The sequence below is a fragment of the Zootoca vivipara genome, chromosome 11, assembly GCF_965207765.1.
Source record: "Zootoca vivipara chromosome 11, rZooViv2.hap1.1, whole genome shotgun sequence".
In the NCBI taxonomy this organism is placed as follows: Eukaryota; Metazoa; Chordata; class Lepidosauria; order Squamata; family Lacertidae; genus Zootoca; species Zootoca vivipara.
The window spans coordinates 32,150,765-32,169,426 of NC_142594.1; the positions used below are offsets into that span (position 1 = coordinate 32,150,765).

Genomic DNA, 18,662 nt, shown 5'->3' on the forward strand with positions numbered 1-18,662 from the left:
AAATAGCAGATCTTGCAAAAGTTATCTCTTTCTACACTTTACTGCACAAGATGGGGCCGGGAGGAGGAGCAACTTTCCCCCTTACACAGATACAGGGCTGTCCTTCCTATTGGACTGACTGGTGCGGTGCGCCAGGGCGCCCGCTGAGCAGGGGGCACATCAAGGAGGCTCACGGAGCTGCCCGCACCTCCACCTTGCCCGCTCCGCTCCTTTCCCAGCAGCAGTGGCTGAAGCGAGGCGGCAGCAGAGCTGCCTGCGTCGGGGGAAACCTGGACCTGGACCTGGGCTACCTTCAGCCCACATTCCTTCAAGTCTCAGCGAACACAGACAGCGCTGCCCCACAATGCTCCATGGCACCTCATGCATCCAAAGGAGGTGCCACAGAGCATTGTGGGGCAGCGCTGTCTGTGCTCGTTGTGACTTGAAGGAGTGTGGGTGGAAGGTAGCCCAAGTCCAGGTTTCCTTTGACGGAGGCAGCTTCGCTGCCACTGCTGCCGTCTCACTTCAGCCGAGCAGGCGGAGGCGGAGCACAGCTGGCAAACTGCGTTTGCTGTGAAGATGGTGGCCCCATGGTAGCATCCTGTTCTACCACAGACTCTCCCATTTCCTGGTGCTGAGGCAGTATTGACTAACCCTTTCTCTAGCTGATGCGGGTGGCGCTGTGGTCTAAACCACTGAGGCTCTTGGGCTTGCTGATTGGAAGGTTGGCAAGTTCAAATCCCTGCAACAGAGTGAGCTCCCATTGGTCTGTCCCAGCTCCTGCGCACCTAGCAGTTTGGAAGCACGCCAGTGCAAGTAGATAAATAGGTACTGCTGTGGCGGGAAGGTAAACGGCATTTCCATGCGCTCTGTTTTCCGTCACAGTTGCACTAGAAGTGGTTTAGTCATGCTGGCCACATGACCCAGAAGGCTGTCTGTGGACAAATGCCGGCCCCCTTGGCCTGAAGCGAGATGAGCGCCGCAATCCCATAGTCACCTTTGACTGGACTTAACCATCCAGGGGTCCTTTGCCTTTTACCTAGCTGTCTGAACACCTGTGTGCAAGCACATACATGTGCTGGCTTCATTGTGCCCTGAAGATCCAGGGTGACTGGAGAACAAATGCCTTCTCTTTCCTATCTGATACCTGAGATTGAGCAGGTTGGACCAGGAAAGGATGTCAAGTTGCTTGTATTTATACCAAACTCAGAAAATCCAGAAGCTGCAGACATCCTGCCATTTGCATATGCCCCATTTGCATATCCTCATTTCCTCCTGTGAGCAAAGAAGGCTCCGAAACTTAAGTTCACCTGGTCATAAGCTCCAAACCAAGCCCAGGTGGTTTTCAGTTCAGCCACAGTCCCTGACAATATGGTTGCTTTGATACACATGGCCTCATCAGCTCATGTTTCCCCTTGTGAAGACATGCAGGCATGCCAGCTCCAGGGGGCTAAGCCCTTTTGGTAGGCCCCTATATTTTGGGGGGAGGCTGTCCCCCAATGTCGCTGCTCCAGTGGCCGGCTCCTCCTCCTCCTCTCGCCATGGAGGGGAATGAGGGTTGAAGCAACCTCCCACTGGTGGCGCGCCAAGAGGAGGCGCCAAGAGGAGCAGCCATTGAAACTGTGCAACTGCATTTGGCTCCGCCCCAGCTCCTCCCAATGTTCTGATGTCTCTCACACACAATATCCCCCCCCCCTCTGCAATCACCCTCACAAGCTGATGCCTCTGGAAGTCAGAGTCATATGAAGAAGTAAGGAATCCTTGGTTGATTGGCTAGGGTGCATCTCCTAGGTCTACAGCGCAATTGTTCAGTAAATAAAAACCCAGCTGCAAGCACCATAAACTCTATTTACCCTAGAGTTATTCCAGAACTAATTTATCCCTCTCCTCCCCCTGTAAATAGAAATCTTATGTAATTTACCTTGATATGTAAATAGAGGAGTTTCACTCTTGTGCAAGGTTCAAACAAGTTTTTGTGGTTTTAGATCCACTGTTCTGTTGTGTAAAATGAAGAAATGGCCATTTATCCCAGCTTTGCTACAGTGTTGTAGTGAAAGATGCTTGTTTAATGGGCAGCGAAGTTGTCCTAGGTAGGTGGAATTCAGGTCACATCTTCCTGGCACCCTGGGGGGCTGAAACCAGAGCAGTCAGGAGGATTGAAAGAGTTTTGCAATTTGAATGTGACAGTAGTCCTGATTTGTACATATGCTTATGGTAAGTCAATACATTTTAGAGGAAAAAACCAATGCCCTCATTTTTTAGATTTGGCTTGGAAGCAACCCCTTCTGAGAGCTATGCTATTGTCTGGGTGGAATAAGGTCCAACCTAGATATGACATTAAGTATGTCAATAGAAGCTTTTCGTAGGTCTTTTTTTCTGTTAATAGCTACATTTGTGAGGAGGCGCATTTTCCATCCTAACTTGAAGCAGGACAGTTTCAATCTATGGCTTAAGAAGCTGTATTGTTTCAATAAACCATAGTTTAACCGTTTAGGGGTGGGAGGTAAAGCTAAACTATGCTTAATCAGAAATGTCTGTTCTCCTCCTCACAGCCTCCACGGAGGAGAGAAGGGATGGTTGAAAGCCAGTCTCTCACTGTGGCTCATCCTCGTAACACTAAATTGCAGTTTAGCGGTATATGCGAAGGAAGCCTCAGAATGGAAAGAAAGTTTAAAATGCAACGAAGCCAAAGATCATCTTTATATGGATTTAAGATACAGCTAGAAAAAGCAGCACGTGAAAGAGAAATATTGCAGTTGGAAGATCTGACATAACAGCAGTCATTTGTCATGTTTCTGTTGAGTTTATGTTCTCTCTCTTTAATTGTTATATTCACACAGATGGGCCCTATGGACTTACCATAAATTCTGACAATGGCCAGAAGTTAGGGGATTATTTTACGTTTAACAAAGGGGAAGCAGTCCAGCTTTACTGCTCAGCAGATTCCAATCCACCAAATATTTTTTATTCATGGACCCAGAGGGCCGACAACTCCACGCGCCTCATTAAGTACGGAAGGTCCCTGGAAGTTGTATCTGAGAAGGTGACGCAGAAAACAGAAGAATACAGGTGCAGAGCTCTCAACAACAAGACTGGGAAGTGGAAAGAAACCCACATATTTGTGATTATGATGCCAAAAGGTAAGAATGAATGCTTGTATGTCAGCCTACAAGGTTTGTACAAAACGTCCAAGCCACTGTCAGAAAACTCAGCCAGCCAATATCTTGTGGTTTCCGCCTAGGAGATCATTGTAATTCAATAGGTACAAATGAGACCAAGGTTTATAGCATAGAGGTGCCCTTTATGAAAGGTTCGGCATCTTCAGCACAAAACAACAACACTGATGCAGTGACTAATTTATGTAGTAGGATCAATCAATATAATTATATTTACTTACTGAAGAATGACATGAAAGGGAACCTATATAGGAAGAAATCAAGGGTGATCTCTGAAATTTTGCTCTTTTCTCCACTCCTTATCCAAACTAGAGTTGTTGGCCTTTAATACATGTTCTGTTCCTGGCATAGAGGTAAGTGGTATGTTAGGTAATTCAGCTGTGAATGAAACAGTTGAGCCAAAGTTGACAAGGAAACAGTAGAGCCAACATTGCTGATGTTCTACCTGCCTGTGACGGCTGCAGTGTAACTACATTCCGGCCCTTGAACATCACTATACTGTAGCTTAATGTGCTTATTAGTATACGCCTATCCTGATCACGAGGAGACTTAAGAGTTTTCCATTCATACTTCAGAAGCATAAATATAGGCAGCATTGATAAATCAAGGATAGGGTGGGGGATCTGTGGCTCTCCAGGTTTTGTTGGACTCCAGCTCCCATGATCCCTGTTCAAAGGCCATGCTGGCTAGGGCTGATGGGAGCTGCAGTCCAACAATGAATGAACCTTATTGATGTTTGGAGGATGTGGAACTTACTAATATCTTGGTAAAGGTAAAGCAGCCCCTGACCATCAGGTCCAGTCGTGTCCGACTCTGGGGTTGTGGCGCTCATCTCGCTCTATAGGCCGAGGGAGCCGGTGTTTGTCCGCCGACAGCTTCCGAGTCATTTGGCCAGCATGACAAAGCTGCTTCTGGCGATCCAGAGCAGCACACAGAAACGCTGTTTACCTTCCCGCCGGAGCGGTCCCTATTTATCTACTTGCACTTTGATGTGCTTTCGAACTGCTAGGTGGGCAGGAGCTGGGACCGAGCAACGGGAGCTCACCCCGTTGCAGGGATTCGAACTGCCGACCTTCTGATCAGCAAGCCCTAGACTCTGTGGTTTAACCCACAGCGCCACCTGGGAGAGAGACCAAATGAGATCCTTGTAAGCTGCTTTTCTAGTGGGATATAAGCAGGATAAATAAATATGAATCAACAAGGCTGCAATACTATGCATGCTTACTTGGGAAGGAATCCCCTTGACCCCAAAGGGGATTACTCCCAAGTTAACCCATATGGTGCTTTAAACAAGAAAACTGCTAAGGTAAATTCTTTCCTCTCAGATTATAGCTGATCTGTATAGTTACAGAAATATTTTTCTTTCTTAATTAGTTAATAAATGTTTAAAATATGTTGTGTAAAGTTGCACAAGGTCCTTCTCCTTCCCTGCCCCCATTTTTATATAGAAAAAAATATTTGTTAGAATGAGGATAACTCTTACACGCTGCCCTGTTATTAATCTTTTTCACATAGCCATTACATTAATGTAAACTCAAGTTATTCAGATGTTGCCTTGCAGGACATTTCACAAGCTTGTTTGGCTTTGACAACACAAAGACCTGAGCCTTTACGCTTAAGATAAATATGGTCAGCAGCTGCCTATTGTACAAAGGGATTTAATATAATCACAGATGAAAGTTCTGTGTTTTCAAACGCACTGAAAGGAAAATAGGTTACAATTTTACAGTGAAACCTATTCAGGTTTTTTTAAATGACGCCTAGGAAAGAAAAACATAATCAAAGGTTTTGTGTTGTGTAAAATTACATATTCCCTATTCATGGAAGTAAAATAGGACTCAATTGAATAGGATAATAAAAGCACCAATATTACAGTTTATGGTAAGATCTGAAAAGCTAGCAAAAGCTGCAAAAAGCACTATTTACACTTTTAAGAATATATTGCCAATCATATCTTACCAGTAGTTAACTCATACTATTTAAAAATTGAGCTCATATATATAATTACATATCATTGGGCTTGCTTTACATCAAACCAATATTAGTTGCTAATAAGTTGGAACATGTGGCAAGATAGCCAATCTAGTTTGTGTTAGAGAGATCTAACTGCACTGGTTAGAGATGATTTCACTGGGATTTTGCAGGGACCCCCTGATCTGTCTGCGGCCCCCAGATCAGGTTTATTCACCCTGTGCCTGCCCAAACTGGATCCATCCCTGGAACAAATCGGGGGTGGGGTGGGACTAAGGATCTTTCTAAAAGGGTTTTTTAATTGAGGCAGGCATGCCCAGGCCTGATGGCTCCTTAGGATCACTGGATCACCGTGGAGATCTGCTGGAGTATGCATCTCCCCTTGGACTTCGCCTGCGGAGACCATGCTTAGCCATACATACTAGATAGGAGGGAGTTGTAGCTCAGCAACATATGGAGGGCCAAATGTCCCCCACCTTATAACACAAAGTAGGTGTCAGGGTTCAGTCTAATCTAAGATCTCCTCAGATGAGAAGCAAGGAGATTTGGAGAATCTCCATGCTGCTTATGGTCCTGAGGAGCAATCAGATCTAGACTTTCCTGCCTTGGGACCAGAGGTTCCTATACCAGATGCCTGAGTTCTTGGCAGCTCTCAGATCCACCCCACCCCACCCGGACCATAGGAGCAGAGGGGATGGCGAGCCAGACAGGAACTTCAGAGCAGTCACCAAAGGATGCTTTGATGTCAAGGATGCTTCCCAGCCAAAGGAATGTACACGGCAGATACTTGTTGTCAAATATAGCACAGCCACTTCTACAGCTCTGGACTCTGTGGAGCAGTTGCAGCAACCGCTGGCCACGTCCCCTCGACCAGTTTATGTACCTTCAGAATGAAGGTACATAATTTCAGAATGAAATTAATAAGCATATTTTGTTTAAGGATAGGCTATAAATCAACAATAATAATAATAATAATAATTTATTTGTCCCCCTCCCATCTGGATGGGTCTCCCCAGCAACAAATATTAAAAATACATTAAAATGTCACACATTAAAAACTTCCCTAAACAGGGCTGCCTTCAGATGTCTTCTAAATGTCAGGTAGTTGTTTATCTCTTTGACATCTGATGGGAGGGCATTCCGCAGGGCAGGCGCCACTACCAAGAAGGCCCTCTGCCTGGTTCCCTGTAGCTTTGCTTCTTGCAGTGAGGGAACCGCCAGAAGGCTCTTGGCGCTGGACCTCAGTGTCTGGGCAGAATGATGGGGGTGAAGACACTCCTTCAGGTATATTGGGCTGAGGCCGTTTAGGGCTTTAATCAGCACCAACATTTTGAATTGTGGTGGGAAACATACTGGAAGCCATTGTGGGTCTTTCAGGACCAGTGTTATATGGTCTCGGTGGCCGCTCCCAGTCACCAGTCTAGCTGCCGCATTCTGGATTAATTGTAATTTCCGGGTCACCTTCAAAGGTAGCTCCACGTAGAGCGCATTGGAGTAGTCCAAGCAGGAGATAACTAGAGCATGCACCACTCTGGTGAGATAGTCCATGGGCAGGTAGGGTCTCAGCCTGTGTACCAGATGGAGCTGATAGACAGCCGCCCTGGACACAGAATTGACCTGTGCCTCCATGGACAGCTGTGAGTCCAAAATGACTCCCAGGCTGCGCACCTGGTCCTTCAAGGGCACGGTTATCCCACTCAGGACCAGGGAGTCCTCCACACCAGCCCGCCCCCTGTCCCCCAAGAACAGTACTTCTGTCTTGTCAGGATTCAACCTTAATCCATTAGCCACCATCCATCCTCCAACCGCCAACAATGACACAGACACGGGTTAGTTCTGTAATGTCTAACTCGTGACCTTCAGAGTTTTACAGTTTGTGACTAATGGTGTTATTGGTTTCTATGATGTCAATATTAGCAGACTTGTAAAAAGAGGCAGCAGTTTATGGCTCCTTATCTTGCAAAGCAAACCCTCAAATGACTAAAATAAATTAGTCATAAATATAGGAAGCACGTAGGAATATACAATTGTGCTTCTGCTCAGAGAAGTATTTAGAACTGTAAGTCTTATGATTGATCTCAAGTGCAACTTTCCCGAACTAAGGAATCGAAGCTCCATTTTGAAAATACTGAACAAGGCTGTATAAGCAAAAGATTTAAAACACATGGAGTCACCAGGTCATCTGCAGAACTCTTGGGTGGATTCAGATCTCTGGGAGCCAGTTGATCACTGTATTAGCTTTGCACATTACACCAGAAGAGTGTAGGAAGAAGACTGGCTATCTGTGAGGGCCACTTTTTCTCAGTAATAGGCTAATGCTTCTCTCTGAACTAAGGCTCCCGAAGTAGACAGAAAGTTTGTCTTCCCCCTTCCCAATGAGGCCATTGGCTGCTGTCAGTTTCAATGGAAGAAGGGTGGGTTGGAGGTGGGATAATGTTGCTCGACACTTTCCCTTCAGGGCTGTTTTCCTCTCAAAATTCACACACACACCAATTTTCTTCTCTTCTACATATGGAAGGGAAACCTATGGAGGAGTGGGAAGATGTGGATACCCCTATGTATTTCCCCTGTGTGTGAAAGCAGGAGGAGGAAGTTTGAGTGGCAAAATGGCCAGAGGGGCAAGGGCCTTCTTCCAGGCGGCCCAGACAACTTGAGACCTTGAGATTTCTCCTGCAGGGAGATGAACTAAGGGGGCACTTCCAGACTGTTGCTATTTTGGGGTGGGATTCAGTCACATACCAGCAAATTCAGGTTAAATTAAAGTTGATTGGTAGCTTTTGTGCAACAGAACCCACTTCCCTCCCCCTCAAAAAATGGAACTTGGTTTATTGTGATAAAGTGATGGAGAAATGCACTAGAAAGTGTGGGGTGACCCTTGCTTTGAGGCAACATGACATAAATTCCCTGTAAACAAATTGGAATGAACGCTCGATAAATAGCTGACGTCGTCTAACCTCCCCACAAATTTTGGGCAAACGAATCGGGATGAATGCTCAATAAGCAGGTTGTCTGGAAGCCACCACTGCCTTCACATCTAGAGCTCATGTGACCCTCCACAAGAGATATGCACAGGTTCCTCCATTCCACATAATCCCTGAAGAATTGGGGGGGGGGAGTCAGATGTGCAATTGCGCATTAATTTTCTACAGCTTCTCCTGGAGTGTGGCCACACTCAATCTGGATGCTGGCTACTCTTGGATTGTTGTAAAGTTTCTTGACCCTATTATCAGTGCCAAAAATGGAAGTCTTTTATCTTTTCTAGGGCGTATCATTGTACCGTTACTAAGAGTAGTTGCTCAAATTCGTTTGCAATTTTACTAAGCCATGGCTACAACGTATCTCCCTCTTATGTGCTCTTAGTGAGATATGGGATTATATATATTTAACTAAAGACACGGGTAGGTAGCTGTGTTGGTCTGACGTAGTCGAAACAAAATAAAAAAAATTCCTTCCAGCAGCACCTTAGAGACCAACTAAGTTTGTCATTGGTATGAGACAAAAGACAGAACTAAAGACAGACACTCTGAGAGACAAATATAACATGAACTGGCACTCGGCAAAGCGCTCACTCATGCGTCTTATTACAAAAGCTGTGCACATCATAAGATAGCACATAATATATCTGGGGTATGTACAGATATACATTTAAAAAAATTTTAGAAGGAAAGAAAGAAAAAGAAAGAAAGAAAGAAAGAAAGAAAGAAAGAAAGAAAGAAAGAAAGAAAGAAAGAAAAGGGGGAGGGAGCAGATGCTGCAGTCTAAAATTGCATTCCCCATATTGTTAACATTCATACTGATTCCTGTCCAGAATCTAGCTCAGGGGAAACTGGTTCTGTGGTTATGCAGCAAAGACAACAGGGCATTGCGCTCACTAGCCAGTATCTGTGACATCACAACCTCTCCTTCCCTTGGGTCCTCCAAGCAGACTATGACTCTCAGCATAACCTACATCACAGGACCATTGCAAGAATGATATGGGGGTGGGATCAGCTCCTTGGAGAAAATACGGGATATAAATATAGCACTTCACACAAAAATATGGCTAGAAGCTGAGAAACATAAGCAGTGAACGTCTGAAAACTGTCAGTGTTGAATTGCTGGTAGGAATAACTCTATTTAACAAAGCAAAAATGGAAGTAACCTACCTCCAAGACACACTCTTTACTCCTCTAATCTAGTGTGACTGGTACTGTATATGTTTAACTTGAATACACATTACCCCCCACACACACACACACACAATGCAAACAATATATAGTTAATTTGGTCTCCTACCTGGTGACTAGATTTCCTTGCATGAAGGAATATAATCAGTTAAACTACTTATCCAACCCTTCTTACTAAAGAAATAATACTCCTTAAGTCTGAACTGCTAAACAGCTCCAGTGAAAATATGAATGAAGCACAAAGCAAATCCTATCTGATAGTATAGTGTTTAGCTAAACTATGAACCGAAGTATCTAACAACTTCAAATATATAACTGGATTGAAGAAACACGTATATATTTTTCTTAAACAAACCCATCTTCTCTGTGTAACCCACAACACTCCCCAACTGTGCCAACAGCTGTTAGATATGAAAAGCAGCAAATGAAGCAACATCAGCTGCATTGTTAGGTAAGCGTCACAAAGCTGTCGCGGGTGCATTCATTTTGAAGGCTGCACCGCACTGCAACAGCCTGCAAGGCAGAAGGCAAATGTGGCTCCAGATCCCAGATAATCTGGGCTGGCTTTCTCCTAGGCTGGTGGTTGCCCCCAGTGCCAAAGCAAGGGAAGTTAGGAGGTTGGAGATTTGAAGGAGGGAGGTGTGCCCTCGACAAGACACTCTGGGGCAGTTCTAAGATGTTACTACAAATTTTCGCTTGTTATACAAGCGAGGCCAGAACTGAAGTAATGAGAATGAGGTGTGAGTGACCTCTAGCGGCCGCATGCCGGTACAGCAAGTGCAACCCATGAGGAACAGTTCCAACATTCTAGTTACAGGTAGGTAGCTGTGTTGGTCTGACGTAGTTGAAACAAAATAAAAAAAATTCACACACAATTCATGCACACGAAAAAATTCATGCACACGAAAGCTCATACTAATGACAAACTTAGTTGGTCTCTAAAGTGCTGCTGGAATAATTTTTTTATTTAGTTCCAACATTGAAAGGTGAAAAGATATTTTGAAATATTGAAAGCAGAGCATAACAGCTTTGTAGAAAATAGCCTAGGGCCAGCTATTTCCATTCCTGGCTTAACCGAGAAGGAAAGTAAATCCAGTATCCATCTTGTGAATTGACACTGCCAAAAAGGAAACTGTCTACAAATTATATTTCATCTAAAAATTCATTACTTTTGATTCCACAGTTTTGCTCTTGTTACTGCTGGCTGACAGCGGCATCCTAGTGATATGCAAATTTAGGCATATGCCTAAGCACACCTATCTGCACAGAATCAGGTTCCAGTGACGTCTAGTCTCTCCCCCCTCCCCAATCATATTTCACCATGAATGCACTCCTTATTTAAAAATCTGAACCCCACTTTCCACCATGGAGGTGTCAAAGCAACTGACAATAAAATATGGAATATGCAAAAACATAAATTAAGCCTCTAAAATTTAAAAACTTCAACCATGTAAAGTCCGAATGCACAAATAAGCGAAATAAGTATCCCATAAATCCTTTGCTTCGGGGAAAACAGCAGAGAGAGAGAGAGAGAGCGTGCAGCAGGAAGTGGGCCGCAAATTTGCTGCTGCACATTTTGAACGTGCAAATGCCACAACCGAATGAAGAGTAGAATGAAGAAAGTTAAGGCTATGCAACTCTTACCAAAACTGATCTCAAAATAGCTGTGGTCCTTGGTGTAAGGTGTTTGTTGGTGCTCCCCAGAACAGCTTCGCTCCACATCATTGGAGGCTAAGCAAATTTGGTCAGATGGGACACTGCCTCACCAACCTCTCTGCCTTCATCCAGTTCCCAGCCTCCCTTCCTTTTTACATGTCAGGGGGTGACCTTGCCTTTCAGGTTCCTCCTCCTTAATGTCAGGGCTGTCATTGTAGAACTGCTCAGGGATAAGGGGGGACAGGGAACTAGAATTAGTTGTCAGTGGCTCTGGCTCCACCTCCAATTGACGTCTCCTCTCTGCCTTCTCCCTGGCCAGCTCCAATGGACAGCAGCCATCATGGGCCCGTGTACATGTTCACAGAACACATTTGTTCTTACTGTCATCACATTACCCACAAACTCTTGAACTTGATCCACCCAGAAACCAGACCAAATAAAGGACGTCAGTAATTTTTCTGCTCTTCTCTGCAACACAAGTGAAGTCAGAAGAAGAAACGATAAGTTTCAGGGCCAGTTAAATCATATGTAAGAAGTACTTTCCACTGGTGGCATGTAGACACTAGAGTGGAAGAAGCAATTCTGGGGACATTTACACTATTTGAAGCAGTGTTGATGCTCTAGCTCCAAAGCACTGCTGTGTGCAATGTTTTGCATTATAGGCCTGGCCAGAATGATAAGCGCAAATCAAATATCAACTTCTGTTCTTCTCTGACGCAGGACTGGAGCAGCTGGCTCAAAGAGAAAAATATTTGTCTCCACTAGGAATAATATGTGGAATTTCCTTATTTTTGATAGTATCAATGTTCCTTCTAACGTTATGGAAAAGATTCCAGCCTCATAAAGGTATGTTAAATTAACTCCGGAATAAATTCAAAGCTTCTGTAAACCATAACAAAAAGGGTTGATTGTTCTTTGTCTCTTTTTCAGTTCTACAGCAGAAGCTGCAGACCAGGTAGAAAACTTAATTATCATTTGTCCACACGAAGCTTTTAAAAGAAGGGGGTGGGTGGCAACGCAGCATCTTTTTGCTGCCTACAATTCCACACTGAATTTTAAATAATTGTATTTCTGTTTAATGTTTCAGGCCTGAAGAAGATTACAGAAAAGCACAAACTATTTCAGGTAATATATGATATAAAGAGTTAAATGGAAATAGAACTCTTTAGAAGCTTTCAAAAGAATCAAAGAGAGGAGGACAGCAAAATGACAAACTAGATAATTGGTTAGATAATGATTAGGTTTCCAAGCCTTTCCTTAAAAGCAGTATCTTGGAAGGGGAAGCAAATTGCAGTGGGATAGCGCTACAATTGGGAGTTGGGGGTTACTTGCTGCTTTTCCCATCTAAATTGCACCTTGAACCTGCTATTTTCACCATAAAGGAAAACATCCGGAATCCCCAATGTGGAGCCCATGGGCACCATGTTGCCCTTAGAAACCCCATTTGGTGCCTGCAAGACCTTCCTGCCCCTCCCTCATTGTAGGTGGATTGCCTGCTTTGAGGAGGGCTTGCTTGATTTTTAGCATCTGTCCTTTTTTTTTGTTAAGAGCAGGGGTAGGCAGCCTAAGGCCCGTGGGCCAGATGCGGCCCAATCACCTTCTAAATGTGGCCTGTGGACGGTCCAGTAATCAGCGTGTTTTTACATGAGTAGAATGTGTGCTTTTATTTAAAATGCATCCCTGGGTTATTTGTGGGGCATAGGGATTCGTTCATTCCCCCCCCCAAAAAAAAAAGTCCGGCCCACCACATGGTCTGAGGGATGGTAGACTGGCCCACGGCTGAAAAAGGTTGCTGACCCCTGGTTAAGAGTGTGTGTAGGTGTTTTGCCTGTTTGGGGAGGGTGAACTGGTAGGCATAGTCAACTCCTACAGAGAGCAGAATTTAGCCTCCTGTTCTTTATCTGAGGAACAGAAGGTTTAATCCTGCTCCCATTTATTACAATGTCAAATTATCGACAGGCAAGTGGTTACAACCACCTGCCAAAGTTGGCCCACAGGGGTGAGGAAGATAAAGATGTGGTCCTCTGGGATGCCAAAATGGTGCCCCACTTCTGCAAATCACACACTCATACCTTCCAGTGGGACTGAATCTGAGATGTAACACAATTGTCCATAATTATTACAGTACTTTCTCTTTATTTAAATATTGGCACTTTTAGGGCATGAAAATGCACTAGATGATTTTGGAATATATGAATTTGTTGCCTTTCCTGACGCTGCAGGAATTTCAAGGGTAAGTGCTTATATCTCTGCAGCATGGGTATCTGAAAAGCCATTTTGCCAGCAGTATTACAAAACAGAAATAGCACTTGGTTTAAAGGCTCCCAAAAACAGAAATACAGTGGTACCTCGCAAGACGAAAGCGTTTTGCGATGTTTTCGGAGCTTTGCAAGACGAAGTTTTCTATGGCCACGCTTCGCAAGACGAAGTTTTTCGGTGATTTTTTTTTTTTTTTTTTTGCCGTGGCAAACCGCACTTCACAAGACGGAATTATCGCAAGACGAAGCGACTCGCGGAATGAATTACTTTCGTCTTGTGAGGCACCACTGTATAGATATATTCATAAAGAAGGAAGACGGTTCATTTTAGCAACTCTAAATCTGACTCTTGTGTTCCGGTCTGTGTCTTTCATTGTTACTTCTTCATTCTGAGTGTGATAGCCACTTCCCAAATCTTCTGAGCTTTTATTGGCACTGAAAAGCTACACTATAAAGCCAGTCTGACGTGGTGGTAGGAGTTTTGGACTAGGACTCTGGAGATTTATGTTCACAGAGCTATAAAGCTCACTGTCTGCCGTAGGGCCAGTTTCCCTTTCTCACCCTAGCCTGCTTCACAATGGGGTGTGGGGTTTTTTTGCGAGGATAAAATGAAGGAAGAAATAATATGTGCTGCCTTAAGATACTTGCGTGTTTAGACCTTTAAACCTCTCCCTTAAATAAATTCACACAAGACTCAAATTTTTGGTTTGGTTTTTGGCAGAATTTAGGCCACAACTTTATTGATTACAGCAAGTGAGTGGTTGCATAGGCTCTGGTTTGACTAGCTCCCTGCACCGTTGCAGGTAGCGCTGACCCAGGGCTCTACCATAGGTCAGCCTAGGGTGAACACCTGGAATGGCAGAAAGCCAGGGACATGCTATGTCCACCACCCAGATGTCCCCCTGGACTCAGGCATGGGCACAACCCTCGCAGGGTTGACCAAACCATTGAGTCCCTGGATTCCTTTAACGGAATACCACTTCACATAGGGATGGCAAGAGCGTTCCCCCATCCCTATCACCTGAACCAGAGCCTATCCGCAACCTTACAAGTTGTGACGATTTGCTATGCGTCAGGCGAAACCCAAATGGCACCAGCCAATCAGCCAAGTGGGGGAAATTCCTGTCGTGCCCCTGTCCCAACGACAGACGACACACAACGGCATAGCAAGGTCAAGCGCACAAGCCCTAAAAGTAGGGAGAGGTAGGCGGGTGTTCCGATGCCCTGACCAAGAGAGAAAGCTCAGGCTCACGTGCATTGGCATATATTGGTCCCTTGATCCATTTGGCTAGCATCCCATTGGTCAGATTAAACCCAGCATCAAGGAACTTACCAATAGGGTGTTGTGGCTGACCAATTGTACCCACCCACAATACAAGGGTTTGGTTGCTAGGTCTCACTCTTTGAGGGAGGACACGATTTGGAAGAAAGGGAGGATACCAATGAAATAAATAAATAAAGTCAACATGAAGCTGTGCCTTTGGTGTTATGAGCCCAACTCCCTCCCACTAGAAGTCAGACAGGCACCAGCCCTGTGGAGTTTCAAATGCCTAGTTAAAATCATATTCCAGGATGTTATTTGCATTATAAATGCTTCTCTGATAATTTCTTTTCTCATGCTCTTGTTTAAATTTCTGAGATTTTAAATTTATGTCTTAAACTTGGCATGTTGTATATTTTTGTCACCTTTTGCCACTTTGAGATCTGGATGGTGAAAAACGGGATATGCATTTTTTAAAAAAATAAATAAATAAGGTCTGTCCTCTCTCCCTACAATCTATAGCCAGACAATGCATTAAGTCAAACATTGGATTATTAGTTGCTGCACCACACTGTCCTGTGCTATAAGGGCCGGGGAGGAGCAAAGTGGGTGCAAGTTCCACTCTAGGAGACAATAAGCCATTGATTGATTTACCCTCTTGTGCAAACAAGGCCTACACCTCATTGGCTCTATTTTAGGCTTCCATGATAGTTTTGCCTATCTTGCTCAGAGAAAAACTATTATTTCCTCCTTTCAGGTGTCAAGCTGGTCAGTTTCTGTCTCTGATGCTGCACAAGGACAGGATTTTAATGGAACAGTTTATGAAGTTATTCGGCATATTCCTGAACAATATCAAGAACGTCAAGAGTAAGTTGCGCAAACCTAATTTGTCAACCAGGTTGCACAATGAGACTGCCCGGCAGGGGTGGACTTTAGTAATAGGGCGCCCTGAGCAAGGACAAAATTTGTCCCCCCCCCCCCAATATTTATTGTTTTCACAATAATTCCAATATTACAATAATGGTAATCTGTTAATCAGCATTTTATTTTATATCCGTCAATCAATCAATTAAAAACATATAGGCTGGCGTTTTAATGCCATTTGGTAGGGAAATACAAAAATCAGAATCATTAAAACCATAAGAATTATAACAAAGTCTTGTGGTGCCTTAAAGACTAACAAATTTATTATGGCATATGCTGTAATGGACTAAAGTCCATTTCATCAGACACAACTAACACAGACTCACTAAAATGGTTACCATTCTGGGAATTGTTAAGAATTACAGTAAATAAAATTTAGCAGAAAATATGAAGAAACATCTGGATGACAGTGGTTTTCATTCCAGAGAGCTCTCTCTTTCATATATTTTACAAATGGTGGGTTTGGGTTTTGTTTTGGTTTTTTTACCTTTCCAAACGTTACTTCATCTGTGTCATGCTTTAAGCTTACAGCACGGAGGACTTTATCACATTTATATTCTGCTTATGTGTGGCGTGAGTGTGCAACATTCTGTCCACTACACCCCACCCTACTTAACAGTTTGCAATGCTTCAGGAAATGTTTGCAACGAGGATATCCTGTGATACCTTAAGACATTGCTTTGTGGTGGTTGCTTTGCTGCAACACACTGCCCCTCTGGAATTTGTTGCTATTGTTTATGGAATAAAGTTTAAAAGCTCTACACACAGTCTACTGAACCAGGAACTGCGACTCAATATCAGTTTGATTTCCCCCCCTTCCTCCTAGAGGCACATGAAAAGAAAATGAAAGCACATGGATGAAATATGTTTTTGGAAGAAGCAACAAATGCCACAGCATGGGAAAGGACCAACCTGTCACTTCTAATGAAAATGCCATCTCAAGTTTAATAAGCAAAATCTTTGCACATTTCTAATTTTATTTATATATATATATATATATATATATATATATATATATATGCGCTCTCTCTCTCTCTCTCTCTCTCTATATATATATATATATTGCTTACAGCTGCTGATTACAATTTAGACTGTAAAAGTTACAAATCCAACAATGAAATGTTTAAGTGTTGGCTATTCCATTTCTGTATTCTAAAATATTGGATTGCTGCCATCTGTGCCCAATGAGAGGGCTCTCCAATGCTTGTTTTTTAAAAAAATACAGAACGCTAAGATGAATGTGTCCTTAATATTTTACATCAGCCTGTACTGTAAATAATGATAAATAAGTATATGTTAGCAGCATGATAGGTGTTCATTAGCAAATACCTGCTTTTTCTAAAGTCAGCGAACATTGCATTAAGTGAACATTGCAACCGAAATAAAGAATAAAGTGGTTCACTCTGACTGCCGTATTTCAAAACTGTAAATATGTATGTATGTGCATGTGTATATGTATTGAGTGATGACTAGGGCCTCCTAAACATGAAGGTACTACAAATCCTTTGCATCCTAACCCTAAACCATTCTCACCCATATCTTCCCTTCCATCTTGGAAGCCCTATGTGGAGAAACCTGGGTTAGGAGAAGAAAGGTGATTTGCCCAAGGCTACAAACATGGACAAAAGCAGGCATGACATTATTTATGTAATTTCTGATCCATATTTTAGTATCTTTTTATAAAGTAAATAGCAGTCAAACCACATGGAAGGAAGAGACTTTAACTCTTTTTCTTCACCACAGTTCTGATCTGGGTCAAGGGGAGCATGCAGCTGCTGTATGAATAATCTGGAGTCTGCTTTGACCCTGGGTGCAATGCAGAGATGGGGTATGAGTTCAAGCCCCCAAATAAATTCTCCCCTGTGTTACTGTGTCTCTTCACCAAAAATATGTGATTTTGCAGAGACAAAAAAAATCATTCCCCTATATGGTAACTACTGCAAGAACAGTATACACTAGACAAATCAAAATGAAAAATTAAAATTAAAAATATTAAGAAGCTTGGGCATCTCTGTTCTCTTCTGCCATGGCCGCAAGAAGGAATTTGGAAACTGTAAGTAAGAGTTCAATGACAGTTAAACTAAAATGGTAGCAGAAACTTCTTATCTGTCTCCTGCAGCCACACCAGAGTCCACAAACCCAGAGAAGATACTGTATCTAAATGCAGCCAAAATGTGGTACGAATGAGAGAAAAACAAACACCCAAAACTTTATTACAGACAGAATCTGGATGGATTTTGCTGGAAGCTTAATTAAATTTTGCAGTGACAATCAGATAGTTTTGTGATGTTCAATATTATTAAAGCACATGATGAATTCAATATGTAACAAGTTTTAGTATGTTATGATGAATTTATGTAATAAATTTGATGAGATTTTGAATTTTAAAAAGGGATTCTTTTACTGTGTTGCTTGGAACCACACAGGTGGTGGCTTGGCACTCTTGTTAAAACAATCATAACTGTTTGGGCCTCTTGGTTTTCTTTTCTGTGAACTGGATAATTTTAGTTCCTTTTGTTTTTCTTCATGTTACGTGCTCTAGTAGGATTCATACACTACTCTAGGTACCTGTGTTAAAATAGAAAACCCTATAAGCTGCATGTAAGAGGCAACACAATAGAAGTTTATAAAATTATGCATGGCATAGCATGAACACTAGAACTCATGGACTGAATGTTGCAAGATTCAGAACAGATATAAGAAAGTACTTATTCACACAGCATATAGTTAAACTCTGGAACTTGCTCCCATGGGAGACAATAATGCCCACTAACTCAGATGGCTTTGAAGAGGATTGGATAAATTCATAGAGTGTCAGGGACTGGACAGAGGAGGAATGGTGGAGACCGCCTCCCACACCCTGAACCTTCCAGAGAAGAGGAAGACAGTTCAGAATTACAGCAGGGGTTTGAAGGAGGTCACAGCTCAGAAGCAGATGAGGGAAAAAGTTGGGAAATAATGTGAGAGGAGGAGGCAGAGCCAGAGCAGCTGGCTGACACATTATCACTAGAAAGTATTCCATGCCCCATGTTCTCCCAGAACCCGGTGAGCATTGAAAGTAGGAGCACAAAGGGCTCAGTGGCAGATGGCCCTAAGCAGCAACTAAGGTGGGTGGTGCTGTTGATGATTGAGGAAAGAAGGGGGGTAGAGATTACTCGGAGCAACACTATTACTCCAAGAGGCTGCCTTTCTAAGCCTCTCTCTGTGAATATTGAATAAACAACATTGGTAAGAACTTTCCTTGCCTTATGCATTCCTGGCAACCTACTGT

General features: G+C 43.2%; 1 protein-coding gene across 3 annotated transcripts in view; it reads left to right on the forward strand.

Moving 5' to 3' along the window:
- The window catches only part of HEPACAM2 (HEPACAM family member 2), a 42,626-nt gene that overhangs the window by 14,210 nt on the left and 9,754 nt on the right, over positions 1–18,662 (forward strand). Inside the window, exons 4-10 of one of the 3 annotated variants that reach the window (XR_015946420.1) lie at positions 2,820–3,119; positions 11,669–11,794; positions 11,879–11,903; positions 12,036–12,073; positions 13,108–13,181; positions 15,225–15,334; positions 16,220–18,498. Coding sequence is in view for 1 of the 3 variants with exons in the window: in XM_035130001.3 (XP_034985892.3) it covers positions 2,820–3,119; positions 11,669–11,794; positions 11,879–11,903; positions 12,036–12,073; positions 13,108–13,181; positions 15,225–15,338 (677 nt within the window). In the remaining 2 variants the exon portion in view is untranslated. Of the gene's footprint in view, positions 1–2,819; positions 3,120–11,668; positions 11,795–11,878; positions 11,904–12,035; positions 12,074–13,107; positions 13,182–15,224; positions 15,339–16,217; positions 18,620–18,662 lie in introns of those variants that run through there. The other 2 variants (XR_015946421.1, XM_035130001.3) reach the window with 2 other exon arrangements.